This window comes from Myodes glareolus, chromosome 17 (genome assembly GCF_982192425.1).
Source record: "Myodes glareolus chromosome 17, mMyoGla1.1, whole genome shotgun sequence".
NCBI classification, from domain to species: Eukaryota; Metazoa; Chordata; class Mammalia; order Rodentia; family Cricetidae; genus Myodes; species Myodes glareolus.
In genome coordinates this window covers 15,711,578-15,739,554 of record NC_142042.1, presented here as the reverse complement: position 1 = coordinate 15,739,554, position 27,977 = coordinate 15,711,578, and the positions used below count along the sequence as shown (strand labels likewise).

Genomic DNA, 27,977 nt, shown 5'->3' with positions numbered 1-27,977 from the left:
AGGAAGCCTTTAGCTTGCGGCATTAGGATCGCCTGCTTTTTGGCCCTCCTCCCGACCCGTAGTCGCGCAAACTGCGCGCGAGCGACTCGCACATAAAAGCCCGGCTCGGAGCGTCCGGCCGCCGGTGTCGCTTCCTGCTTTGGAAGAAGCTGTTGGCGGAGCCACGAAGATGGCGTCGACCAGCCGGTGAGTGCGGCGGCCTCGGAACGAGTGGAACCGGGGGTCGCGGGGCCGAGGCTCTTCCGGACGGCTACCGCAGGCATCCCCTGCTCGCCTGAGTCGCCGCGGTCAGGCTTCGTCCCCGCGGCTCTGCGCCGCCCCGGCCTCCGTCTCTCTCCGGACCCCTCAGCCGTCTTTGTGTCACGTTCCTGTTTTCTGTGTGTTTTCCCCTCGACAGCCCATCCAATCTGAGGGACTGTGACGTCGCCCCCTTTCCAGACAGCTGGGGAAGCGACGTGTGCTAGGTCTCTGTGGATCTGTCAGCTAGGAAGTTGGGAAACGTCAGCGTTGGTAGCCTTGTGGAAATGGGTCGCCAGCCCAGTGGCCCCCCGAAGTAGAAAGAAAAGCACATACGGAGACTTGAATAATTCTCTCCTAAAGCCACCCCCCCCAAGTATCACTGAGCACTCCGAAGGAGATGTTGTCTGCAAGAAAATTAATTACATATGCTGCAAGTCATTTTTCATGTATTTTTAAAACGTCGTGTACTTAATATCTACAGGAAATGCGTGTTGGGTCCTCAGAGACAGCCTTTAATCTTGTGACCTGCAAAGTGCTTTGCAGACCCTAATTATATCTCTTGTAGCCAGTGCGAGGTAGATATTAGTATTCTGGCATATGTGTAAACTGAGTCATGCCGCTGTGTTGACCTTTCGAGTGCCCCAGCATACATACCTATTTCTGATTACCATTCCATTGGTTTCTAGTTAATACAGAGTGTATTCAAAGTATCAAATTAAGTTCTGCACTTCTGACACATTTTTTTTCTGAGGTGGTTACTATGTGTGGAATTGATAAACGTCACCATGGGAAGCCATTATTCTCAGACGCGCACGCAGGTCCTTTCTGGGAACCTCGAACACTGTATTCTAAAAAGCGAGAGGTGGACATGGGGAGGAGCAGTTTCAACTTTTTGTGTGGAACTAAAGCCATTGGCACTCTTGCTTACTGGTTCTAATTTATTTTTAAATTAGATTTAATTATGATTTAATCATTCCATCTGGGTGTGGTTTTGTCAGGTAAGACTTCCTTGTGGGGACATGAAAACAGCTTCCCCAAATTTTCCAATACTGAAATTTTCCCATGGCTGATGCTGAAAGCTGAATGTGTGCATATGTAGGCACAGTTTGTCATCTTATGGAACGGGAACCTCTGTGTTCTTGAAACACAAGTTGTAGTTAAATAGTACGCATAGTAAACTCACTGCTACAATTTTTAAACTTGTCATTTAAAAAATTCCTTGAAGCTTATTTTTTTTTTCTCTTCTGGACAGCCAGTTTTCATTTTAAGTTCCTGGCCTAGATAGAATTCTCCTAGGCATGCAGACATGCCCGTCCATTGTCCAGCTTTTAAATCTGTGTCATTCCTATTACTACTCTGGTGTTCCAGTTCCTTGGGGCTGGTGTGCAGTTGCTTAGCCTTGAAACCCATTGATGTTCTTGAAGAGAATGTGTTCAGAGTGAAGTCCTATATTTATTCTGACTTCAGGTAAATAATTTTTTGGCCAGGACCTGTGAAATGAAGAGTGCCTATCTTGCAGGATATTGTGCAAATTTAAGAGCTCTGATTGCTTTTCCAGAGGCCCTGGGTTCAGTTTCCAGCACCCACATGGCAGCTCACAAACTCTTCAGTTACCCCAGCTCCAGGGGATCTGGTGCCCTCTTCTTACTCTGCCGGTACCAGGTCATGCACAGATTCACGGACATACATGCAGACAAAATACCTATACTTAGATAATTCCATTATCATTTAAAAGCACTGCAAACTTTCCTATGTTTCCCTTTTTTAAGTGGTAGGATTGAGCCCAGGACCTTAGGCACTGGACCTCTCCAACTAAGTTACATTCCCAGCCCCTTTACCTATTTTTATTGTTTGTTTTTGTTTGTGTTTTTTCTTTTTCTTTTTCTTTTCTTTTTTCTTTTTTTCTTTTTGAGACTATAATCTAAGCTGCTCTGGAACTCACTGTATAGTTACTATCCACTGAGCTCCAATCCCTTCCCAGCCCCTTTAATGTACTTTTATTTTCTTTTTGAGATGCTGACGCTAGTCTAAGCTGTCCGAGAACTTACCATGTATCATTGTATCATTATTAGTATGGCCTAAATATGGTGGCAGATGTAGCTCTGCTTTGGAATTCTGGGATTGCAGGCATTCTTCATCACAGCTGGCTTGATCTACTTGTTTACAGTGCTAAACTGGCTGGGTGGTGGTGATGCACGCCTTTAATCTCAGCATCAGGGTGGCAGAGGCAGGCGAGTATCTGTGAGTTCAAGGCCAGCAAAGCTACAGAGAAACCCTGTCTTGAAAACAAACAAACAAATGACATAAGTGCTAAACTGTGATAATCCGTAACATACTGTTATGGTAACTTCCTGCTTCATTTACTCATAACTCCCCTCATTTTACTAACATTTTCCTTTATATCGGCAGCGTTTCAGTTTTTATGAACTACTTTTATTTTTCAAAATTTATTTTTTTAAAAATTTCCAGAATAAAGCAATTTTTGCCCTCTCCGAATTTTTCCAATTAGAAAAATCCAAGATATGTTCTAGTTGAGTAAATTTGGTGGTTATTATGTTTTTTTTTTTAATCAATTTTCTTTGTGACTTCAAAGTTGGTAGTTAGTGAGCCAGAAAGATGGTTCAGTAGTAAGAGCACTTGTTGCTCTTGCAGAGGACCTGGCACCCAAATGGTACCTGCACTTCCAGGGAATCTGATGCCTTTTCTGACATCTGGGCACTAGATGTGCATGCACGCACATACATACATACATAAAACAAAAATTATATACCTTTAAAGTAAATGAATGAAAAACAATGTTAGTGGTTAAAACATTCTGAGTTATAACAGCTAGCATGAGAAACTTGACCCTAAACCACAAATGTGTATTTACATGTTGTAAAGAGTCAATTTTGTGTTTTAAGTGTGTGCTTGTGGTGACTGTGACAGAACCATTTGCTGTGTACATGTCAAGTGAGCTTTAGAAGAGGGCTCACACCTTCCAGAAATAATACTTAGGTTTTGACCAAGAATGTTTGTTTTTTAAAAGCATGTTTTATCAAGTCATTTAAGGTTAATCAATTTCCCCAAGCTGTTTTATTGTTCAAGATAAATAAAAAAGTTATTAATATCATGAACTGGGCTTTGTGGCACATCCCTGTGATCTCACTTCAGGAGGCTGAGGTAAGAGGCTCTTGTTGATGCCAGCCTGGCTGTATAATGTGTTTGAGGCCAATTAGACTACAGAGCAGCACCTGTCTTTTAAAATAAAAGGAAAATATTGTTACTAATGTCATAACTCTTAAGTAAATATGTTAGCTTTGTAGTCATTATTTTTCATTTGAAATGAGTTTCTTAGATAGCGTGCAGTATAATGGTCTTATGGCATGCCTTACGCTGGTGTCATTACACCTTTGTATTAGTCAGTCCTGATTTCCACCTTCTTGCTGGTTCACTTCTTCCAAATAGTGCCGCTCTGCCCCTCTTCCTCCTTTCTCCTCCCTCAGGTCACTCCCTTCCTGCTTACAGTTTCCTGTTTTTCTTTCAGATCTTACATACATATGTAACATGTATGGGTATGTATACTATACATACATGTAAACTTGAATACAAATTCCACACATGAAAGAATCATGCTGTCATTGTTTTTCTGATTCTGTTTTATTCACTTAGTCTAATGCTTTCCATTTCCATTTGTTTCCTAAGACTTCATTTTTCAAGGCTGTGTATTGGTAACAATTTTTTACCCTAAAGTTGATTCCACTTCATTACATTGTTACAGATGAACATGGGTATTTGAGTGTGTGTGATGTGTTTACTTAGAACCTTCAGGTATCTGCCTAGGAGTTGTATAGTCTATTACATAGTTCTATTTAAAAAAATTTATTAGTGTATTTATTTATTGGGGGGAGGGCCTGTGCCAAGGTGTGAGTCAGGACAGTTGGTGGGATTCTGCTTTCTCCTCTAACCACATCAGAGGACAACCTATGGAAGTTAGGTTTATCCCTCTGCCATTTGGGTCCCAGTGGCTGAACTCAAGTCATCATGCCTGGCCATAAGCACTTTTACCCACTGAGCTATCTCACCAGCCCTATAGTTTGTCTTTTGAGAAAACCCATTCTGATTTCCACGGCAACTGTAACAGTTTCTCTTCCCATCAGCAGCGTGTGATGATTCTTCTTTTTCACAGTTGCCGTACTATTGTTATTTGTTTTCTAGATAATTGCCATTCTGACTGGGATGAGATAAAAAAGCAGTTTTAATTTCCTCAGCGGCTAAGGATACTGAATACATTTACAAATATTGGCCATTTGTGTTTCCTCTTTTTTTTTTCCTTTTTGAGAACTGTCTTTCATTAGTCTACTTGTTGAATTTTGGTACTTAATTTTTGGAGTGCACTATAGCTTCTTGATATTAATAGACAGTGTTTCCTATGTCACTGGCAGAGGTTTTCCTACTTTTCTGTCCACTGTGTTAGCTTTGCTGATTATTTTCTTTGCAGTATAGATGCTGTTTAGTTTTTTTTTTTTTCATGCAGTCATTCTTTTCCATTCTTGGGATTATATCTTGTGCTACTGGGATCCTTTTAAGACAATCCTGATGTGGGACTCCCCCCTGTATGCTATGACTATCATTGGGTAATAAAGGAACTGCTTTAGACCTATGGCAGGGAAAACTAAATGGAATGCTGGGCGAAAGGAGGTGGAGTCAGAGAGAAACCATAGAGCCACTGCCGGAGACAGATGTGCTCAAACCTTGCTGGTAGGCCACGACCTCATGGTGATGCACAGATTAATGGAGATGGGTTAAATTAATATGTAAAAGTTAACCAATAAGAAGCAAGGACTAATGGGCCAAGCATGTTTTAAATAATACAGTTGCTGTGTGATTATTTCAGCTCTGGGTAGTGGGAACCAACAAACAGCTCTCTCCTCCTACACAGTCCTTGCTATTCCTACATCTTGAAGTACCTTTTACCTGTTTCCTTTAGTGCTTTCAAAGTGTCAGATCTCTTTTACTTTTATTTTTGTGTCTGGGTGTGTTCCTGGTGACCTTAGAGGCCAGAAGAAAGAATCAGACTTCTTGGAACTGGAGTTAATGGGTGGTTGTGAGTCACTGTGTGGGTGCTAGGAACTGAACGCAGGTCTTCTAAAAGAGCAGTAAGCACTCAACCTCTGAGCCATCTTTCCAGCTCCCAAGGTTAGATCTTACATGAAGGTCATTGGTCCATTTTGAATTGATGTTTGGGCAGCATAAGAGATAGAAATCTAGATTCTTCTGTGTATGGTTATCCAGTTTTTAATTTTTTTTTAACTTGTGAAGATACTTATGTCTTTTGTCTGGGCTGATATTGAAGTCCTGGGCTCAAGGAATCCTACTTTAGCCTCAAGTGTTGGAACTATAGCATGTGTTACTATGTCCAGCAAAGCTGAAATCCTCAGACCTAAGACCAGCACAGCTGCGACTGTCTTGCATGCAATGTGTGTTGGCTTTACTGTGCTATGCTAAATCCATCATTACGGTGGCTGACAAGTAGAAAACACCATTATTCCCTAACAATAGAAATAAATAGCGAAGATCACAAATCAGATAATTATATATAAATGCTGCTGGTTATTGTGATTACAAGTTGTTATTATATTAATCAAGGATTTCAAAAATCTTAGCAGCTTATCTATTACTAGAAGACAAAACTCAGACTTGTTTATTAGTTGGAAAATATAAAAATGTGGGTTTTTTTTTTTTATAGTTTGGATGCTCTCCCAAGAGTCACATGTCCGAATCATCCAGATGCAATTTTAGTCGAGGACTACAGAGCCGGCGATATGATCTGCCCTGAATGTGGCCTAGTTGTAGGTAAGTAGCTGTTAAGGTTTTAATTTAAATCATAATCCACAGTATTTTGCTTTTGTACAGCTTCCAAAGTTTTAATGAATACATTTTAACAGCTCTCACCCCACACAAGCAAGTCACAGTTACAATAAAGTAAAAAGAGAAATGGAAATGTGTAAGAGCTGCAGACATGCCATGTACCATTGCATGTATGTAACTACTACATGTTTTGTAATGTAGGTAGAAATGTATATGCGTATCAAAGAGTGTTCAATAGCCCGTAATGGACTATAACAAAGGTTTATTTATTTTGGATAAAGCTCACAATTAGGGTAAAGATCTGCTGTCTTCTCTGTGCTCTGGAAGCTGCGAACCGAATCCAGCAGAAAAGGGTTTAGCACGCTTTACAACTGAGCTTATAGTACCTCAGACCATGCCCAAAGTGGGCTGGTATCTAAAAGGCTATTGGTTGAAGGAGTTCCCACAACAGAAATTTACCAAAAAGAAAGGGAAGGCTTACTGGACAGTGGTGGCTCATGTTTTTAATGCCAGCACTCTGGAGGCAGAGGCAGGCGTAATTCTGTGAGTTCAAGGCCAGTCTTATCTACAAGAGCTAGTTCCAAGACAGGCTCCAAAACTATAGAGAAAAACCAAAAACAAACCTGTCTCAAAAACAAAACAAACAAACAAACAAAAAAAATTTCAGCACTCAGGAGGCAGAGGCTTGTGGATCTTAAGGCCAATCTGGTCTACAAAGCGAGTTCCAGGACAGCCAAGACTACACGGAGAAAACCTCAAAACAAAAAGAGAAATGAAAAGGCCACAGTATTTACAGCCTTAGCTTTAAATAGTTAATGGAAGGTGTGTGTGTAAGAGGAGATGGAGTGATACTCAAATAACTAATAAATATCTAACTTTTGTGCCACTTGTATGCTACTAAAATAAATACGGTAGATTTCAAAGTAATATTATTGAGCCTCATCTAGTGACTTGTAGTAAAATAAGATTTGTTAAGACATGCATATGGCATCAGGATATAGAATATCTAGTTTAAATTGTTATTGTTCAAATATGTCACATCTTAAAATTTTACTTTTAGGGTTGAGGATATAGCCAGTAGTAACATGCTTACCCAGCACTGGGAGAACCTTTTTGTTCAATTCCCATTACTACAAAAAGAAAAATGAATACAATTTCAGTTTTATGCCTGTTTGCTCACTAATCTAGATACACAGAAGAGACTTAAACTCACACAGAAAAATGAGGATGCTGTTTAGCAGTAGCGAGAGCAGAAGTGATAGTGGTTTGTTTTGTCTTGAGTATGGCCAATGAAGCACAAGGCCTTACATGTTAAAGAAGCACTCTTTCTCTAATCTCTACTCCCAACCTTTGAGCAATTTGAGTCACTTTGAATAAAATTGCTATTAGACTTGGGAACTGTGACAAATGCTTGCTTCAGACTTACACTGGAAAGGTTTTGTTTATTGTTACCACTGAGTATTCAAGCCTTTTATCCCCTTGATTAGCTTATAGCGGGAATTTTAAAGCCTATAGAATTACTAATAGAGATTGAGATCCATTGCTTCTGGTGCCAGCATACTGCTAACACATATTCTTAATATGGCATTTATACTTTCAAGTGGTTGAGAAAAATTGAAATAATAATGATTTGGGGTATAAGAGAATATTACCATATTTAAGTTTTGTAATGCATAAAGTTTTATTGGAACATGCCCATATTCAGTTGTTTCACCACTTAGTAATTGCAGCAGAAACCACAGGCGTGCTCTTATTGCTTGTCTCTGTCACCCAGTTGTACTATAAACTTCAGTTGTGGAGATCGAACTCGATGGTACTGTAAGTGGCATGCAAGTTGCCATATTGCAACATTTTATAGTGTTTATTACTATCTTGTACTCATGTCCAAACAAATCTGTGGCCCATTAAGATGGAGTAAAGTCATTAGCCTGTTGATTAGGTAGCAGTGCTGTTGTTTGTTATGCAGAGATGCTGCACATGTGGAATGACTCTCCAGAATACCCTCAGGAAGACAGTGGTCAGAAAAAATGTGGGTTATTTAATAACACCAGAATTTCTTAATAAAAACAGAATAAACTAGGTATGGAGTTATCAGAGAGCAGTTATGTTTTCTTCGTGTACTTGATTTAGAAAGGAACTATTGCCAGGTGGTGGTGGCACATGCCTCACACCTTTAATCCCAGCACTCAGGAGGCAGAGACAGGCAGATCTCGGTGAGTTGGAGGTCAACCTGGTGTACAGAGTGAGTTCTAGGACAGGCTCCAAAGCTACAGAGAAACCCTGTCTTGAAAAACAAAACAACTAAAAAAGCAAATAAAAAGAGACTTATCAGGAATGCAAGTATTTTTTTGAAGGAAACCAAAGACTATGTCTAGACCAGAGTGTACTGGGATTGGTCAGTAAAGTCTTAAGAACCACTTAGATTGGGAGACTGTAGAAATCTATTCCACTTTGGCACGAGCACCAGCCATGTAACTAACTGTTCAGTGTATAATAGTGGTTTGTTTGACTTTCACTTGAACTGTAGAGTACATTGAAGAGCTATGATATGGCATTCACTATTTTATCACTGATTTGTGTGTGTTGTGATGTGCATGTGTGTACATGAGTTTGTTAGCTGGCAGAGGTCAAAGGATGTCTTCTATCATTTTCCACCCTATTCGTTTAAAACAGGGTCTCTCAGTGAGCCCAGAGCTTGCTGCCCTTCAGTGAGGCTTGCTGACAAACAAGCCCAGAGACTTCTTTGTCTCCACGCACACCCCTTGCACCTGGTTGACAAATGTGTGGCCGTGCTTACATCTTTAAATGGGTGTTTTAAATCTGAACATGGGTCTTCATGTTTATGCAGCAAGTCCTTTTACCCACTGAGCCATCTCTCTGTAACCCTCTCTGGTTTATTACTCTCTGGTTTGTTTCCCAGAGATCTGTCTGCCTCAGTCTCCTTGTTGGGATTAGAGGAGTGCATAACCACACCTGGCCCTTTGGTGCTTCTTGAGGTGTGTTGTGACTAAGCAGGCCAGTGAGGCAGAGCTTCCTTCCTTCCTTCCACAAAACTGCTGAGTCCCTGCCCCCAACTAGATCCTAATAATGTGACAGTGTCACTGTCGAAGTTCAACAGTAGGTAGCAGTACAATGTTTAGGGTATCAGTTTGTTCCTAAATTTGACCTTGTACATTACATTGCTTGTATATTGATTTATAATCAGCAAAATATTAGGTTTGTAGCTGCAGTCGTAGCTATTAGAAAATAATTTTGGGGCTAGGGAATGTAGCTGAATGGTTGCATAAATGCCTATCCTGTTAGGCTAAACATTATTTCAGCTTCAACACTGCTGAGAAAAGAAAATCAGTATCATGCCTTCTGAATTAGGATTTCACATTAGTATTGCTTAAAATTAGCAGTTCCACTTCCAGTTTAATATCATGTCATGTTCACCACTTAAATTTAAATTCATCTTTTTAAAAACAACATAAGGAAAATAGATTTGAAAAATGAATGAGTCATTTTGACCTTTTCTTCCAAAATTTAGTCATTGACAAGTCAAAAGTAGGTGCTAGAGTGATGACTGTTTTGAACTAGCAAGAATGATTTTTTGACAGTTACTTTCATTTGTTTCTCAACAAATAGATACAGTTTATCTCCTTAGAGTGTGATGAAATGCTCTTTAGATGCCACTCTTTGTTATGACTTATACACTGAAGTTTAGTGTTATGTGCTTGGAATGACTTTCTCTTTATGTGGACTTTGAGTAAAAACCTGTAAAGTTGTGTCACAGAGATGGAGATGGTCACAGTGATGGTTTCTGTCTGTGTCAGTGCTACTAACACTGTTTTCACCAAGAACTCCCATCTGACTTAAGGTTACAGAGTTAACATGTAGTTTAAGAGGAGAAAAAATGGTATTTGCTTCTATTTCTAGGATACTTGAGGGTGTGCTTGTTAACTGGTAGGCTTCTTACTATAAAGGTTGATTACACACAGGCTTCCTCTTTGTCAGCGATTGTAGTATCTAAATACTGGGCTATCTTGTATCACTCTCCCCTTGAAGTGATTCTGACTTGCAGTTTTCTTCCAGGAAACTTTTCTAATACTGTCTCATTTGGATTTTAAGCAAGAATCATATATATATTCAGACTTTTTTTCTGAATAATTCTTTAGTTTCATGCTGTGCTCTTTGAGTTGCCTTGGTCCTCCCCCTTCCCCCTCCCAGACAGGGTTTCTCTGTTTAACAGTCCTAGCTGTCCTGGAACTAGCTCTTGTAGACCAGGCTGGCCTCGAACTCATAGAGATCCACATGCCTCTGCCTCCTGAGTGCTGAGATTAAAGTTATGTGCCACAACCACCCAGCGGAAGTTTGATTCTTATATATGCTATTTTGAGCAGTTATGTCTAAAAGGGAATAGTTCTTAGTATAAACCAGATTTCTTGAGTGAGTCATTTAGATCATTCCACTTATTTGGAAAACTTTACTCTATGGTCCATTGCTGGGCTTTTGTTTATACTATATACTAAGCCACCTTGTAATTATTATTTTTAAAGTCCATTTTGTCTTTTTAAAAACAGTATAAAACAATCTCTATAAGGTACTTCGATGCCAAAAGGAAAATGTTATGAAGTATTTCAGCTTGCTGGTGCTTTATCTCCAAATATGCAGGTAGAATTACAGCATGTGGGCACACCAGCATGCATTTCCCCCTGTACGGTTTTCTTGATATATTCATTTTTGTCCCTTGAAAACATAACAGTTAGCTGGGCCTAGTGGAACAGTAATTCCAGCTACTAGGAGTTATAGACAGAATTCAAGTTAAATAAATACCTGCCTAGGCTAGAATAAGTCCCAGGCTGGCCTGTACAATTTCCTGAGACCCTGCCTCAAATAAAAGCAAAGATAAGGGCTGACAGTTGAAGTTCAGAGAACACTTGACTAGCATGCTCAAGGCCCTAAGTGCTTGAAAAAAATTATATGTGCTTCATGTATATACAGCTACATATAAGTTAATGACATTTGATCTGTTTAACTTTTCAAATTTGGTAACTGCTTTGAAGACCACATTAATTTATGTTTGTGTGTGTTTTTGTTTTTATCTTGCTGACTAGGAAAGTTGGCCTCATTGACTGTTTCTGAAAACACAAGTGCATGGGAACCACACAGTATCATTTCCACTTAACTTTGTCCTTCTTTGGAGCCACAGTCAGGCTGGCATGTTAAAACGCCTTCTAATGTGGGTCTTTGCTCCTTCCTCCCTGCTTTTTCTCAGTATTTATGAAGATGGCAGGTGTCATGTTTGTCTTCCTTCACCCAAACATGATTGTCTAGGAAATACTCTAGATACTCTCAGGTTCTCTTGAAGTTCAAAGAAAACTAAATTTATCAGAAGCCTTCATTAACAAATCATTCTGTTATATAGTAACCTACTTTCTTAAAGCACATCACTGGGTTTAGATTATAATTGCTATTTTGTATATTGCTTTTTAATTAATGTATTCTATAAAAGTTTTGATATGCTCTACACTGAAATGATCATTTCACCCCATATTCCTTTGTCACTAAGAAGCTGCTGCAGAGCCCTGGAGTCCTTTAAAATCTAAGGGTCAGATGAATGCCTCTGTCATCACCCTTGCCCCCTCCCCCAAAATGGAGAGTGAAAACATCTGTCAGTGTTTAGACATGGAGAACTTACAGCTACTTTAAAGAACTTTACATGCTTATACAAGTGCATTAACTCATTTAACCTTACAGTTTTTAAAATGTGAAGTTATTAGGGAAATCTGAAGCTAAAGAAATAAGGCATAGAAATAAAATAATTGGTGTCATAAAGATGGCTCAACAGATTAGTGCTTCCCACCAAGCCTGCCATACTCAGTCATCTGTCTGAACCCACATGGCAGGAGAGAATTATTCTCTGATCCCTACACATGTATGGTGTATGTGCCCTCCAACACACAAAATAAGTAAATGTAATTAAAACTTAAGATTTTTATTTTAAATTTGCATACGTCTGCATCTGTGTGTGGATATGTGCACAGGAATAAAGTTCCCATGGAGAGAGAGCATGGATCCTCTGGAGCTGGTTTCAGGTGGTTGGGAGCCACCTGATGTGGGTGCTGAGAACCAGGTTTGGGTCCTCTGGTGAAATGGCATGTGCTCTCAACTACCGAGCCCCCCCTCCCCCCTTTGAGATAAGGTCTCATTGTGTAGTCCTGGTTAGTCTGGAATTCATGGAGGTCAGATAACTATCTGCCTCCATCATCTGAGTCCTAAGATAAGAGGCTTGCTCCACCGTACCTGGCTTCATTGTTTTTCTTTGTATCACATAAGAATAGTTTTATTATTTTGCTTTGGTCATTGAGGTTAGGTCTTACTATGTATATGTAGTCAGTATAGCCTTGATTTTTCTCTATTATGCCTCAGCCTCCCAAATACTAGGATTATAGGCACATACTACCATACCAACTTTTTCTTTGTGTTATTTTTAACCAGTTTTTTTCTTCTAAGAGTTGGGAAATGAATAACGATAGCATACTATTTACATAGTTTATTACTGAACTAGCAGAGCAGACATGTAAGGCTAAACTGGAGCCCAGGTGGCCATGTTGAGATGCTAGCGATTAGCCAGCGTGGGGAGGTGAGTTCTGTTCCTGGCTAAGTAAGTAACTGTGTACTTACCTTCTTAGGGGACCGGGTTATCGATGTGGGATCTGAATGGAGAACTTTTAGCAATGATAAAGCAACAAAAGACCCTTCTCGAGTTGGAGATTCTCAGAATCCTCTTCTGAGTGATGGAGATTTGTCTACCATGATTGGCAAGGTAATAATTCTACTTAATAGAAAATGCCAAGAGGGGCGGGATGAGATAAAGAGCTGGAAAGTTAGGATTTTTTGCAAAAGTATCAATCATTAACCCAAAGGAGGAGACTCTTGACTTGGGATAAGATTTGCCAGTGTTAGCACTGTGGAACTCTCCTGATGGGGTGTTTTTCCCATCATGGAGGGAAGAACATGGAATCAGTATAATAATCTTGGGCTGGGATTAAGAGCATTGGCTACTCTTCTGGAAGACATGGGTTTAATTCCTAGGATCCATACAGTGACTCACAAACTGTTGACTCCTGTTTCAGAGTATCCTTCTGGCCACTATTGGCAATAGTCAGGCACTGGTGCACAGGCACACATGCAGGCAAATTGCCCATATACATACAATTACAAAAACAATATCTTTTTTATAGTTGTTGTGTAAGCCTTTTTCTGGCAAGAAGCAACATGAATATCTGTTTCCCTAAGATTTGGAATCAGTGTCAGACCCAAGTAATGATTCTACCAATGGTCACACCCCAGCATCGGTATGAACTCACAGAACTGCAACCTTGAGCATTTGCACCACCTGCAGGCAGCAAGCCAGGATGGAGAGTCTCCGTTAGGCTACACTGCTGATCAGTGCTGATGACTGTCCCTGAAAGACTAGTCAAGGAAGTGTATGCTAGTTTAGAACTTCACTACTACAAAGTCTTTTTGTTTGTTTCTTTGAGTCAGGGTATCACTATACAGACCTGTAACTAGCTTTGTAGACGGGCTAACCTGGAACTAACAGATCCACCTGCTGCTGCTAGGATTAGAGGCATGTGCCAACATGCTAAACATGACTTTTTAAAAAGATCATTGTATAAAAAAATCATAATTGGGGCTAGAGAGATGCAATTGGTACTCTTGTGGAGGACCTGGATTTGGCTTCCAGCACCCACATGGTGGCTCGCAACCATTGTAACTTCAATTCCAGGGGATTAGTTGCCCTCTTATCAAGGAGATCTGTATGCTATTATTTAATACTTACAGATATTAATTTTTATACTATTGTTTTCAACCTGTATTTGCTGTTTTCAGCAAATTATTGTCATAACACTTATAAACAGATACACATTGTAGTCTGGGGCAGGGGCATGAGAGTCTTTTCTTTTTTCTGTTTTTTTCAGACAGGGTTTTTCTGTGTAACAGTCCTGGCTGTTGTAGACCAGGTTGACCTGGAGCTTACAGGGATCCACCTGCCTCTGCCTCCTGACTGCTGGGGTTAAAGGCAGTGTGCATGGCCAAAGAGTCATAATTTAAGATCATAGCTACACATTAGTTTAGACTTACAAGTTGAATGCATGGGAAATCCATGGCACGTAAGTTTGGTTGTTACATTATTCTCTTAAAGTCATGTTAAACAAAACAAGACTGAGTAGACAGGAAGATATAAATGTTGTCTATTTTGTTGTTGTTGTTTTGTTTTTCAAGATAGGGTTTCTCTGTGTATTCCTGGCTGTCCTGGTACTCACAGTATAAACCAGGTCTGTCTTGATCTGCCTTGTTTCTATCTCCCAAGTGCTGGGACTAAAGGCATACACCAGCATGTTCTGTATACCATGCTTCTTTTGAGAAACTCAATGCAGAAATTCACATACACATAATTCTATTCCTGTAATCACTGAGGTAGAGGAATTATATGTATATGAGGCTTCAGATTTCATCAGTGCTTTTCCTTTAACAAACAAACTCTCTTGCTGTTTATAGCAGCAGCATTTTTAAATGACTTTGTTGGGGATTTTGAGCTCATAGACATAGGGCCTACAAATAGCTGTGATCTCCTTCACAGGGCTTCAGTTACACATTCTTTATCTGGTCTTTGCAATGCCATATTACAGCCTGGTCGCTTTAGTGTGCACTCCTGGAATGAGTTTGACCTTTACCATCAGTTAACAAGCATTGCTGTTGAGCATCAAAGCTACCTGGCTGTGATCTTTACTTAGTGCGCCTGAAGCCTTTTCCTACTAGCCAGATTGTTTACTTAGGCCTGGGAGAATGGTTTTTATACACAGAGAACTGCCCGTTTCTAATATTATGAGTCTTTATCAAAACTGCATTTTGGGTTTTGTTCACATAGCTTTATACGGTACCTTTAAAGATCATGTGATTTTTCTTAGACATGTGATTATGACATATTAACTGTTCTCTAATAGGTGCCTTTCTTGTATTGACTAATCTTTACTTGATCTTGTATGTATATTTAATATGCTTTTGCTTTCTGTTTTCTGACATTTATATTTTGTGTCATATATAAATTCAATTGGACTTTCACTTCCTATTTTCTGTGTTCTGGAACAATTGTTTAGATTTACTTAAGTGTCTGTGAACAAACTTCTTTAAAGCATCTTCACCTGGAAGTTTCTGTTTGAGGCACAAGCTCCACTGGATACACGTAGTCAGATTGTATAAATTACATTTTCATAGAAATTGTCTGTTCAAAATTTCCAAAAATGTTTAGCAAGGTTAACTCTTTGTCTTATAGGGTACAGGAGCTGCAAGTTTTGATGAGTTTGGCAATTCTAAGTACCAGAATCGGAGAACAATGAGTAGCTCTGATAGAGCAATGATGAATGCCTTCAAGGAAATCACAACCATGGCAGACAGAATCAACCTCCCTCGAAATATAGTTGTAAGTTCTTGTCCATGTGCTTTAAGCCATTCTGACATTTACTTTGCATAATTTAATGAACACATAAAAATTTGATATTGTAAGTAATTATGTTTAATTAAACTTAGTTTCTTTGCTTTGAAGGATCGAACAAATAATTTATTCAAGCAAGTATATGAGCAGAAGAGCCTGAAGGGAAGAGCTAATGATGCGATAGCTTCTGCTTGTCTGTACATTGCCTGTAGACAAGAAGGAGTTCCGAGGACATTTAAAGGTAAGGCTTCAACTGCACTGAGTCACTTAACAAATAGTGCTTGTTTTCAGCATAACATGCAGTAATCCATGTACATGGCTGTGATGTTTTGAAATAAAATGGCCCCCAAAGGAAGTGGAACTATTAGGAGGTGTGAGCGTGTTCTTGTTGGAGGAAGTGTGTCTTTATGGAGGCAGGCTTTGAGGTCTCATATACCCAGTGTCTCAATCCATTTCCTGTTGCCTTCTGATTAAGATGTAGCCTGCACCATGACAGTCTACATGCCGCCATGTTGCACCATAATGATAATGAACTAAACTTTTGAAATGTAAGCCACCACCCCAATTAAATGTTTTTCTTTGTAAGACTTGCTTTGGGCATGTTGTCTCTTCACAGTAGTAGGAATCTTTAAACAATGACATTTGCCAGTGGATCTTTATTTTGTTCTTTGACAGAAAAGACAGTCTTCTTTGCAAGCTGCTTTCGCAGGTGACACCATTTAATAGCTACTGTCCACCTGACTCTGCTTTATGGGCTAGAAGGCCTGACATGCTACAGAGGCTTTACACTGGACTGACATCTGTAACTGGTGATGAAAACAACTGCTAGCTAGCTTCTGATGTGTGTCAAGTCTTGGAAGAAAGGTCTCAGTGCATTTTTTTTTTCTTTTTGAGGCCCAGTAATAACAGTTTTGTGCAAGGCAAAGACTTTGAGATCACTGATCACTGCTGGGTTTTGTCAAGCTTGTGTTTACTCAAGGGTACAGGACAGCCTACTCACAGTTTTTTACTATGGTACATAACTGACTTTCATTGCCCAGGTCCAGGTTGGATATATACATTCACCATATATCCAGTGAGTATCTTTCAAGTTTTCCTGTGTCAAAGTGAAGAATCAAGACTAATCACACATTTTTTTGATTGTAACTCAAGCGGTGACTAACATTTTAGCTTTCTAGATAGCATGTAGATAGAGTACACATGCACTTGGCATTCTTCAGCTTGAGTACTTTCATTCTCCTTAGAACATTCCTTACAAAGATTAACATATTGCTATCTGAGAGGTTTTGATTACTTAGAGAAACTTGTTTCTTAATAAATTGAAATAGATAAAATTTTTATTTTGAAAGAATACAGCCTCAATTTAAAGTATGATGAAAATATAAACTAAGAATTTATTTTTAAATAAATAAGGTCCATGGGAAATATTGCTGAGAGGATTATGGTCTCATCTTTAAGTCATGATTAAATTTTTAACAGCTAGAATATTTTATTTTTGTAAAAAATGATAAATTACAAAATGAACTCTGTAACTTCTGCATTTTTTCAATTTTATTTTTCTTTTAGAAATATGTGCCGTATCTCGAATTTCTAAAAAAGAAATTGGCCGCTGTTTTAAACTGATTTTGAAAGCTTTGGAAACCAGCGTGGATCTGATCACAACTGGGGACTTCATGTCCAGGTTCTGCTCGAACCTTTGCCTCCCCAAGCAAGTACAGATGGCAGCTACACATATAGCCCGCAAGGCTGTGGAGCTGGACTTGGTTCCTGGCAGGAGCCCCATATCTGTGGCAGCGGCAGCTATTTACATGGCTTCCCAGGCATCAGCTGAGAAGCGGACACAGAAAGGTAGGATCTTTATTAGGAAGTGTGCCGGAGAGATGGCAAGGTTGGGAGTTGATGGTTAAGAAGGCTAATGATTCAGAACTCCTCAGAAGCATTAACACAGAAGGAAGTAGGTTAAATTATAGTTCTGTTCATTGAGAGTATCTGCTGAGTGTGCCCAAGGGCCTGGCTCGGCACCTCAAAACAAAACAGACATAAAACACCTTTAGAAAATACAGAATTTTGCTTTTAAGTGATTAGAGGCATAGTCTTTCTTGTATACAAGTCTCCTTTTCCTGTTTGAATTTAATTTGTATCTTTTATGGGAGGTTTATTTATTGGAGCATGAGCAGCTTACTAGTGGTTATATATCACCGAAGAAAATGTTACTAATAGTTGTCAGTGGTCCCTTGGGGAGGGATTGTACCTTATGGCCCTTCACCATGTTTTTTTGTTTGTTTTGAGGTAAGGTCTCATGTATCCCCCACTGGCCTCAAACTTGCTGTGTAGCTGAGGATGATCTTTATGCCACCCTAGGCATAAACCTAGCTTTGCACATGATAAGTATATATTGTCTCAGCCTTGCAACAAATACCTGGCAAAAGCAACACAGTGCCTGTCACTCATAGTGCCATGCTCTGGGTTGCTCTGCATATATTATGTCTTTAAGTATTACTAAGATACCTTTAAAGAGGCCTGCCAATATCACTATTTTTTTAAAAGTATATTTCTTTAATATGTATACAGTAGTCTCAGTATTCTGTCTGTGTGTATGCCTGCAAGCCAGAAGAGGGCACCAGACCCCATTACAGATGGTTGTGAGCCACCATGTGGTTGCTGGGAATTGAACTCAGGACCTTTGGAAGAGCAGGCAATGCTCTTAACCTCTGAGCCATCTCTCCAGCGCCAATATCACTCTTTATATTGATTTTGACTCTTGTCATGCCTATTAAAATGGGTTTTCATTATCAGTTTTAAAAAGTGAAATTGAGAGGTTGTTTTGTTTGGTTTTGCCCTTTGGTAGTAAGAGCAGATCAACTGAATGTCTTGTTTTTTTGTCCTTTAGAAATTGGAGATATTGCTGGTGTTGCTGATGTTACAATCAGACAGTCCTACAGACTGATCTACCCTCGGGCTCCAGATCTCTTCCCTTCAGACTTCAAGTTTGACACCCCAGTGGACAAATTACCTCAGCTATAAGTTGAGGCAACTGTCATACTCTCATGTACATGGAACTTTATACATAGCCTACGTTGTGCTGGTTGAGCCTTTAATGAGGAAAAAGATGGTACGCATTCCAGAGCTAAATATTATTGCTTAGCATTCTGTATGTATATATTAGTGCAACATATTTAATGATTTAAATTTCTTACTGAATCTGCTTTCTTTTTTTAGTGATTAGGAAACAGTATTTTGGAAGATATTAAACTATGTAATTCTCAAATAAAACATTTTTTTAAAACTAAAGTTTTTGTTATAACATAAAATTTATAATTATAAATTCTGTATATTACAGGTAATAGAGCTGAGAAAGCTTTGTTTTCCATCATTTTTATATTTATGTTCTTAATTTTAAGTCATGGAAATAGCAAAAGCTTGAGAACCATTGTTAACATCTACAACACATTTTGTAATCTGAGTATCCAAACCACAGGCACACATAAGAGGTTGTGTGAGAGAAGTGATTAGCTAGGTCTTGAAAAACATCAAACCACGAGGCAGTGGAAGCTTGTTCTCAATGAGCTTGTGAGCAGAAAGGATGATGAAATTAAGGCAAACCAACTGATTAAAATTTGGAATGTTAATAAATCATTTTACAGAACCAGCTTGTCTAAGGTTCTTATATTTATTGGGATATGCCAAGGGTTCTCTACTTTGTATGACGATTACTGGATCCTAGGAGTATATAGGAATTGTTTTAGTCCATACATTTAGAATCTAAATATTTTGCATGTCAGTGTTGAAGATATCTTAACCTAGGCACTAGAAAAGAAAACTAAAAATTTTGCCATTTATTTAGTTTGAACGGGTAACTTGACTCTGTTAGACATCACTAATATAGACTGCTGGTTCTCACTCTACAGTTATTAGCTCTGGGGGTACATTCAGACCTTGGTCAATAGAGGACTTTGACCCCTGTCATTCTACTGCTCTTGGAAGGAGGATGGGCATAGGAACATGACCATTATTTTTTTCCTTAGGTGAAACATGAGTTCTTGCATGCTTTACATGGTATTGCATAAAGCTAGGTAGAAGAAACAGATGCTTGGAGACTGCAGTCCAAGTGCAGGACAGCACACCTAGTGAAGTTTATCCTCTACATAGTGTTGACAGAGGTTTATGTCCTGCTGGGTCCTGCATCTGTTTAGTCCCAAAGAAACACACAGGGGCCTACATTAATTATAAACTGGTTGGTCTATTAGCTCAGGCTTCTTATTAACTCATATCTTAAATTAACCCATAATTCTTCACTGTGTTAGCCACATGGCTTGGTACCTTTTATCAGTGAGGCATTCTCATCTTGCTTCCTCTGTGTCAGAGTGATGACTGCAGACTGAGCCTTTCCTCTTCCCAGAATTCTATTCTGGTCACCCTGCCTATACTTCCTGCCTGGCTACTGGTCAATCAGCATTTTATTAAACCAATACAAGTGACAAATTTTTACAGGGTACAAGACTATTGTTCCAGAACAACATAGGTCAAGCCTAAACATGGAAGGAGTTTCTCTTCCATGTTTCCCTCATGGGTGCCATTCTTGATCCTCAGTATCTCACATCTCATGTAGAAAGAGACAACAGTACACTTGTGTGTTCCCTGAGCTTTAGTGAGGAACGGATAGCTCCTAGTTCAGAGATGACTACAATCTGCCACCACAACTATGTCTTAGAAGTGTGGCTTTAGCAATTACTATAGGTCAATCCTCAGGAAAGCTGGAAAATAAACCCCCATAAGTTGTCTAGATTTAGATCATTGTTTTCTTAAGCTATCTTGCAAGTTGGTAATTATTGAGTTTAGCACAGGCCACTTTCCATGCAAATCCATTCTGTGCATGTGATGCCTTAAAACACTGAGGTCACCTGAAGTCACTCACTGGAAACTACCTTGGTTGATAGTCTTTTACTACTGAATTCAAGTCTTGTCAGTTTCATACTCTTTCAGAATGTTGTTCCCGGGAATCCTCTACACCAATTCGAAGTCTTTGTTCCACCTGGCTAAGACTACACTCAGGTATTTAGGGAGCCAGTTGTAGCCCAAAGTGACCAGAGCATGGGGTTTTGAAGGCAGAAACCAGGTTCTTGGCACCTTGCTCGGAAGCTGCAGTGGTGAGGAGGCAGATTAGAGTATGCAAGCAATTTGACAGAAGCTAAGGGCTTAACTGCACAAGCAGGCAGTTTAATAGAAATTAATTTCACAAGGGTATCTTGGCCTTGGGTTCCTAGAATAATTTGGTAATTTGCCATGGGATTCGCCATCAACATCATCAAATTCTAGTTAAACCTGAAACAGTATGAGCAACAAAACAAGATGGAGGATCCTTTGCTTTGTCTTCCCTGTCACACGGGTCCTCTCTCCCCCTTTTGCCAGAAGTCTCTAAAAATGAAAAGATCTACCTACACTCACTTAGTAGCTGAGGTGGGACTGAGGTTTCTTGGTAGAAACTGTTCTTTCCATGAAACAGACCAGGGGATGATTTTACAAGAAGTTTGTCTCAGTACTGAGGTAAGCTGTATTGTATTGTTCAAGTAGAATTCTATTAAAGAGAGTATTTAGAAACAAAACGTATATATAGCGTTTTACAAAAAAGCTTTTAAGAGTGAATTCTAGCCAGGTGGTGGCGGCACACGTCTTTAATTTGAGCACTATGGAGGCAGAGGCAGGTAGATCTCTTTGAGTTGGAGGCCAGCCTGGTTTAAACAGTGCATTCCAGTACAGCCAGGGCTACATAGAGAAACCCTGTCTTGGAAAGAGAAAAAGAGAGAAGAATAAATTATTTTGGGGGAGTGGAGAAAAGGAATAGAACTTACTTGAAAACTGGGTGTGTGTGAGAGCCCAACTGGAATTCCCAAGAACAAGTTGGCTAGGCAGAGTAGCAGAAACAGATAAGCTCTGGATTGTCAAGAGACTGTGCCTCAATATATAAGGTAGAAAGTGGTCAAGAGTCACCTGAGGTCAACCTTGAGTCTCTACATACAGGTCCATGTGTGCCTGCACACACGGGAACACATATGTGTGTGCACACCACAGACATGCAAATAAAATAACTTTTAAATCTGTCTGGTGACAAGGAGTTAACTAGAAATTGCCCTTTAGCTATTCTTCCAAACTAAAAATTCCTGCAACACAGTTACTATCTCTTGATAATAAGCCTTTGTGTTAATTGCAGTAAATGTTTTCTACCCATGGCTGTCTTTGGGTCCTGAGGTAATTTTCTACCACAGGTATGAGATTTACTTTAATTATGAAGATGAACAGTTGAAAGGGTCAGCCTAGTACCCACCTGTTCCTTATCCAGGCAAAAAGCTTCTATGCCCCATGCTAATATTTCCAAATGTCAGTGGCCCTGACTTTTTGTGATGCTGGATTTTCATCTTATCTACCAATTGTTGAGCTACTTAAGGACTCCCTGACCCCCTCAAGACATCCTTATGCTCTCCGCACCCCCAGATACTCACACAGATGCCTCAGGGTATCAGGATTGCATGGTATCACAATAAAGACAATCTCAGTTGATCTCCAGTTCAGAGAGACCATGGCGTCCTTCACATACTTCCCTTATTACCTTTTTCATGGTCTGAGGTGGGGGAGCAGGGCATTTAGCTTCAAGAAGCCTTTGAGAGAAAATCAAAGTACAATTTTGCGAGGAAAAGAACTTTCTTCCTACATACCAATCCCTTTGACACAGTTTGTGTGCGTGAACATGTCCGCAGGCTATGTGTGAAGGAGTGTGTGTGTGTGTGTGTGTGTGTGTGTGTGTGTAGGCTATGTGTGAGGTAGTTTTCTTATAAATCAAGTAATACCTAAACAGACATTACTTAGGAATAATTCCAACACCACTTACCTAGAGATAGTGTCTGATTCTTGATGTGGGACAATTGTCTGTATTATGTCAATCATATTTTAATAAAACGCTGATTGGCCAGGCAGGCAGTATAGGCGGGAAAACCAGACAGGAAGTAGAGGTGATGCAATGAGAACAGGAGAATTCTGGGAAGCAGGGAGGTTCCTCTGCCATTCCCGCGCAGACCACTGAAGAGGCAGCATGTAACTTGCCCAGCTGAGAAAGGTACGGAGTCATTATGGCTAACATAGATGAGAATAATGGGTTAATATAAGTTATAAGAGTTAATAAGAAGCCTGACCTAATGGGCCAATCAGTCTATAACCTTATGGAGTCCTGTGTGTGATTTTCCTTGGGAGTTGCCGGCTGTGTGGTACTGGGCAGGAACGGAAACCCCAACAAGCCGGCCCCCTCATGTTACAGATTCCAACAGGTTCAGAACTGAGCCCCACTTTAGATGCAAACTATAGACAGTAGTTTGCTATCCCTGTCAACTGACTGATAATTGAAGCTCTCACTTTAATTTCATTAATTTGCTACAGCAGGGTCCAAGAAACATGTTTACCAGCTTGCTGCTTATAATAAAAGGACACAGGTCAACAGCCTGATGGCCAAGGCATGTGCCAAGGGCAGAACTTCGGCTCTTTCTTGGGCAGTCCATCCTCCAGGAACCATCACAGTCAGCAATTAGGAAACTCTTAACTGCTCTTCTGAGCTGTGTGTATATAATCTGGTGTTCTGAATAGCACCTCGATGGAGCCTGGAATTTGAAACCCTTCTACTTCAGTCTTCCAAGTGGTCGGATGACAGATGAGTCACTCCATCCCCTTTAGGTGTTTATGGCAGCTTTCTTATGTGATCTAATTGATGTTTACATTACTGACCATTGGTATCAATATTCCTCAGCACATCTTCCCTTGTCAGGCATTAGGGGTATAAGTGTTCAGAGTTCTACCTTCTAATCATATGGTCGGTCCCCCTGGCAAGAATCATCTCAGAAACTCTTTTATCACCTAGAATTACCAACACCTTAGGAGCTGGGATAAAGAACAAGATTTTCTCCTATTGCTGGGAAACAGTAGTTTTAGGATGCATATGTAAGAAACCATGTCAGAGACGGCAGTGTCTCAGCGACAACAAAACCGCTTTTCTCCACAGAACAATTTTCATACCGTTTCCTTAGTATATTCCAAGTAGACAATCACATCCATCCACAAGTGGCTATTTTGTTCCCCTTTCTGAACCTTGCACTGTGATAAACCGTACAATACAATGTCAAAAACAGGTAATGACAGATGTCCTATCCTTAGTCCCTCAGACGATAGAGGATGACGGCACTGGTTACATTTCTTTGTTTTTAACAGATACTATCTAAAGGTTAAGAAAACTACTTCCTTTGCTTAAAAAGCAGGAATGATATCACCTTTAATCTATCACTTTTTTTCTTTATTAATACAGCAAGTATCCTTTTGGACTTCATAGTAATAAATCACACTTGCAATCCTAGAATGCGCCCAATTTTCTAATAAAGCAATATCTACTTCAGATGCTGCTGACTCCAACATGGTCATATTTGTTCTAATACATTTGCTAATAATAAAGTATCCCTGCTTAGTTTATCTAGATTATGTCCATTTCATAGTACAAAGTGTTTTTTTTTTCATTATTAAAAACTCCTGTGAGGTTAAAAATCTCTTTTTGAATGTTTGGATAAATATTTTTTCATTCACTGTTACGTCAATGTTTTGTGTATTTTAGGGAGCAGAATTACACAATGTAGCCTTGGCTGACATGGACACCAAAGTTGCCTCAAGCTTGCATAGTTTCTCTACCTATACCTCCTGAGTACAAGGATTTATTAGACATACACCACTTGAACTGTAGTTTTGGTTACACTAACTCTAACTTTGGGTGCTAAAACACTAGTCTGTCCACACTCCTGCTCAAGACTATTTCCTTATTTAGTATGAAGTGCTGCCAAAGTTCACTTTACCTTTAATGAGATCAATAATGCTTGAGTATTTCTAGTGTGATCCTAGTAGTGAGTGACATCAAGCAAGAATTTTGACAAATAGATTTCCAAATTACCTCTACTCTTGTACATGAACATATATAATTTTTTTCTTCTACTCTGGGTTTTTCCTTACCAGCTTCTCTGGGAAGATGGGCATAACTTTCACAATTTTGTCAGGATTTGAGCGTGGAAGTCAGTTTTGACCAGACCAGCACATAATAGCAATGTTCATTATGTCCCAACAATAGTACCTATCATTGTACATTTTTAGAATGTACCTTGTTAGTGTTATTACTACAAAATGGCTAGCAATCTGCTTTACTAATCTATTTTCTCAAATATCAGATCTAAATTAAAATGCTATCCTCTGATGAGAAAAGTGCATATGCTGCCATTGCTTACATTTTAACATTTCAAAATGTAAACATTTGTTTCTTTGGTCTTGAGAACTTCATTGCTGCTCTCCTCCACTCAGCTTTCCTAGCCTCAGTTTTAGTGACAGTGGGCATTTTATGCATGGATGAAAGAAACTGTTGAATACAGAATACAATATAAGTTTTCCCCATTATTCCAAGTGAAGTGGACAAAATGCCTCCCACAGAATAAAAATGATTTACCGGTAAGCTAACTAAAAAAAATTTTTCTCCAAATTTTGAACATAGTATAGCCAATATTATTTTAACACAAGGAAAATTCTAAAAGGAATGAATACTTAAAACCAAAATTACAAATTTTAATCTATTTTAAACTTTAATTTGTGCATTTGTGGTAATTTATGACTGCAAAACACCCTTTTTCTTAGAATGATGTAAAGGCACAATTCATTTGGATGCATAGGGTACCATTTAAAGTATCCGGTTTCCTTACAAAGTGCTTGAGCAGTCACATACACATACAGTAAAAGCAAAATCTATTTACACTCTTAAAATTTAAAATCTGGCTAAATATATATATATATAAATTTAAACTACAGAAAAATTAGTGCTTTTTCAGCATAATTGTGTGACTATGCCTTGACCTCTAAATTTTTTAGTGATTGACTTCAATTTAAAAAATTTCTGTACAATGTGAATATAACTCTATGTCAGTTTTTAATGCAATAAGCCCATTTAAAACGTTGCTTTCTATGCATAATTCAGAACCAACAAAAGTATGCAGACTGTACCTCAAAAGTGTTTGATTTTAATATTCTGTTAACACTGTTCAGATTAAAGCTAGACAATTAGGCTATTTTTTTTCTATTGTTGTTTTCCAAGATAATTAATTAATTAATTAATTAATTAATTAATTAAGGGTAAAGCAACTTAAAACAACATATTGTTCCTTTTTCTTATAAATTTTTGTTCCAAACGATCTTGGGATTAAAATCATAATGAATTGGAAGGTAATATAAAGTATCTCTGAACAATTTTAATTGTTCTTAGAGTACAATACAAACACGCCAATGTATCTTAGCAAGGCTGTTTTAAGCTCAACTCTTCATGTATCAGTGTGCTTTTATGTTCCTCATTAGACTCAAATTTTGACAATTTTAAGAGATGAGCTTACTATGATTGCGTGGTTAATTCAAATGTGGTTAGTTACCAACTTGCTATTCCTGAGGTATAATGGCCCTAACATGTTAAGCACAGGATCATTAATGATATCAAATTGAGGAAAAACAATGAAGTGATAGACTAGTAGGAAAAAGTAAAAACAATCAAAAACACCTAAAAGAGTTCCAGCCAAGTGAAGGTCATGATTTGTAAAAAGGCATACCATAAGAAAGATAAAAAGCCACAAACGGATCCTCTGAAGATATGTAGAGTATTTGATCAAATTATTTGTGAAACTTTTGAGGTACAGCTTTAGTGTTATAATAACTTTTTATAAAATATAGACTGTTTTATCAAAAATATTTATACATTCTGTTATAATATATTGCTTTTGCCCTCAATAACTGCCAATATAAAATCTGGATCCAGTGGCCTAAAATGTACAAATGCACTTAATGTAAATGCTGGAGTTTGAGGTGTCTGCTTGGCCACTGTACAAAAGTGAGGAAGTGGTGAAATTAAATAATATGCCTACAACACAGAATACATTACAACTTGTACATATACATGTTCACAGCATGTATACCATGATAATCTCTATGGTTTAACAATGATAGAGTTCCCTTCTACAGCAGACACAAGAACAAGATGACTACGTTGATAAAAGTGTAGAATGCATACCAATAAAGGGTTTATCAGGCTCACTGACTTCGGAAGACCTGGCTGAACAGCCTCCAGGGTGTCTCGACTTTGGGAATGCATACAGTTAGCACAGTATCTTGGTTCCAGCTGATCAGAAGTCCTCACACTCTTAGCGATGTTCCTAATGTTTGCAGCATTGTTTACTAAAGAAAAGCTCACTTGGCGGGTAGCTCTGTTGGAAAGCTATGATGAGGTTCTGCTGCATGGCTAGGGAAGTTAAGGCAATAAAGAGTGTTCTCCTGATAAATATAGAAAATTTATAAAACTAGACATTAATACATTCTCATTTTTTCCTTTAAATCAAGCCACCAACGGTGTATAAACTGCCACATTTTTCATATTATAGTGATTTTTTAAAAAACAAACTGCCTTTTTCAAACAGAATCACACTCTGTGAACAGTAATAGCTTCCAAAGCCCTATTTTTTCTTTTGTAAAACATAGTAAAGTGATTAATCTTCCTTCCACTTAAGGCAGGCCTAGGGCAAAGATGAGGACTATTAAAGAGTGGTTCTTCTTCTTTTTAAAAATAGAGTATCGATGTAAAAGTATTTATTTGTAATGGATTTCCACAGCCAATGTTCACTCAGCCTAAACTCCATGAAACAGCTTCCAGTGTTCAGATTTACGTTAAAAACATTGAGAAGGTATTTAAAGAGTACTTTAACCACATCTTCATGTGCATTAAAAAACCTTGGAAGCTCCTGGTGGCACAGAAGGCAAATGAAGGGTGCTGTTTTCAAGGTCTTCTTTTTAGTCAGTTTGCTTGGTTTCACAGTGTCCAGTAACTTAACACCAATCAGCAATGTAGTCAAAATCTCGGAACATTTCCTGTTCCTCTTCTGAAAGAATCCTTGGCTCTCGAGGTGGAGTCAGAATAGGTGCTTCTGAGGTAAATTCATCATCAAAATTACTAACATCTTCCCGTCCTCTGATGGTAGGTACGAAAGGCGGCTTTACTTTTTTGTCTATCAGAGCACTCCAGTCAGTTAGCTGGGTCACAAAATATAAAACAACCAGTTTATTTTTTTGTTTTAATCACTTAAGTTTCATAAAAAAAAGTTTGAACTTTTGCACTTACCCGGAAAAATGGGTGCTTCTTTACATCTTCTGCATCTTTCTCACCAGCTCCCAGGCGCCGCTCAGGATTTCTTCTCAACAGCTAGCAAACAAAACAAGGAAATTACGATGAAAGCAATAAAACATAGTTCACTGACAGAGACTCTCACAACTTTTCAGAGACTTGATTTTGTTTTGTTTTAAGATTTGTCTA

The 27,977-nt window shown here is 38.8% G+C and overlaps 2 protein-coding genes across 3 annotated transcripts in view; one reads left to right on the top strand and one right to left on the bottom strand.

Moving 5' to 3' along the window:
• The first annotated feature begins 46 nt into the window (after positions 1 to 46).
• On the top strand, positions 47 to 19,217 carry Gtf2b (general transcription factor IIB). The gene is made up of 7 exons (XM_048453687.3): positions 47 to 186; positions 5,969 to 6,075; positions 12,765 to 12,898; positions 15,413 to 15,559; positions 15,683 to 15,812; positions 17,138 to 17,419; positions 18,462 to 19,217. The coding sequence occupies exons 1-7, from the start codon at positions 170 to 172 to the stop codon at positions 18,593 to 18,595; spliced, it is 951 nt and encodes a 316-aa protein (XP_048309644.1). The 5' UTR covers positions 47 to 169; the 3' UTR covers positions 18,596 to 19,217.
• A 5,975-nt stretch (positions 19,218 to 25,192) lies between these two features.
• Positions 25,193 to 27,977, bottom strand: part of Pkn2 (protein kinase N2) — a 99,242-nt gene continuing 96,457 nt past the window's right edge. For both annotated transcript variants that reach the window (XM_087897485.1, XM_087897486.1), the window contains 2 exons: positions 27,786 to 27,866; positions 25,193 to 27,697 (listed from right to left, as the gene is read on the bottom strand). In XM_087897485.1, the coding sequence (XP_087753611.1) occupies positions 27,494 to 27,697; positions 27,786 to 27,866 (285 nt within the window). In that variant the 3' untranslated portion in view covers positions 25,193 to 27,493. The remainder of the gene's footprint in view (positions 27,698 to 27,785; positions 27,867 to 27,977) is intronic.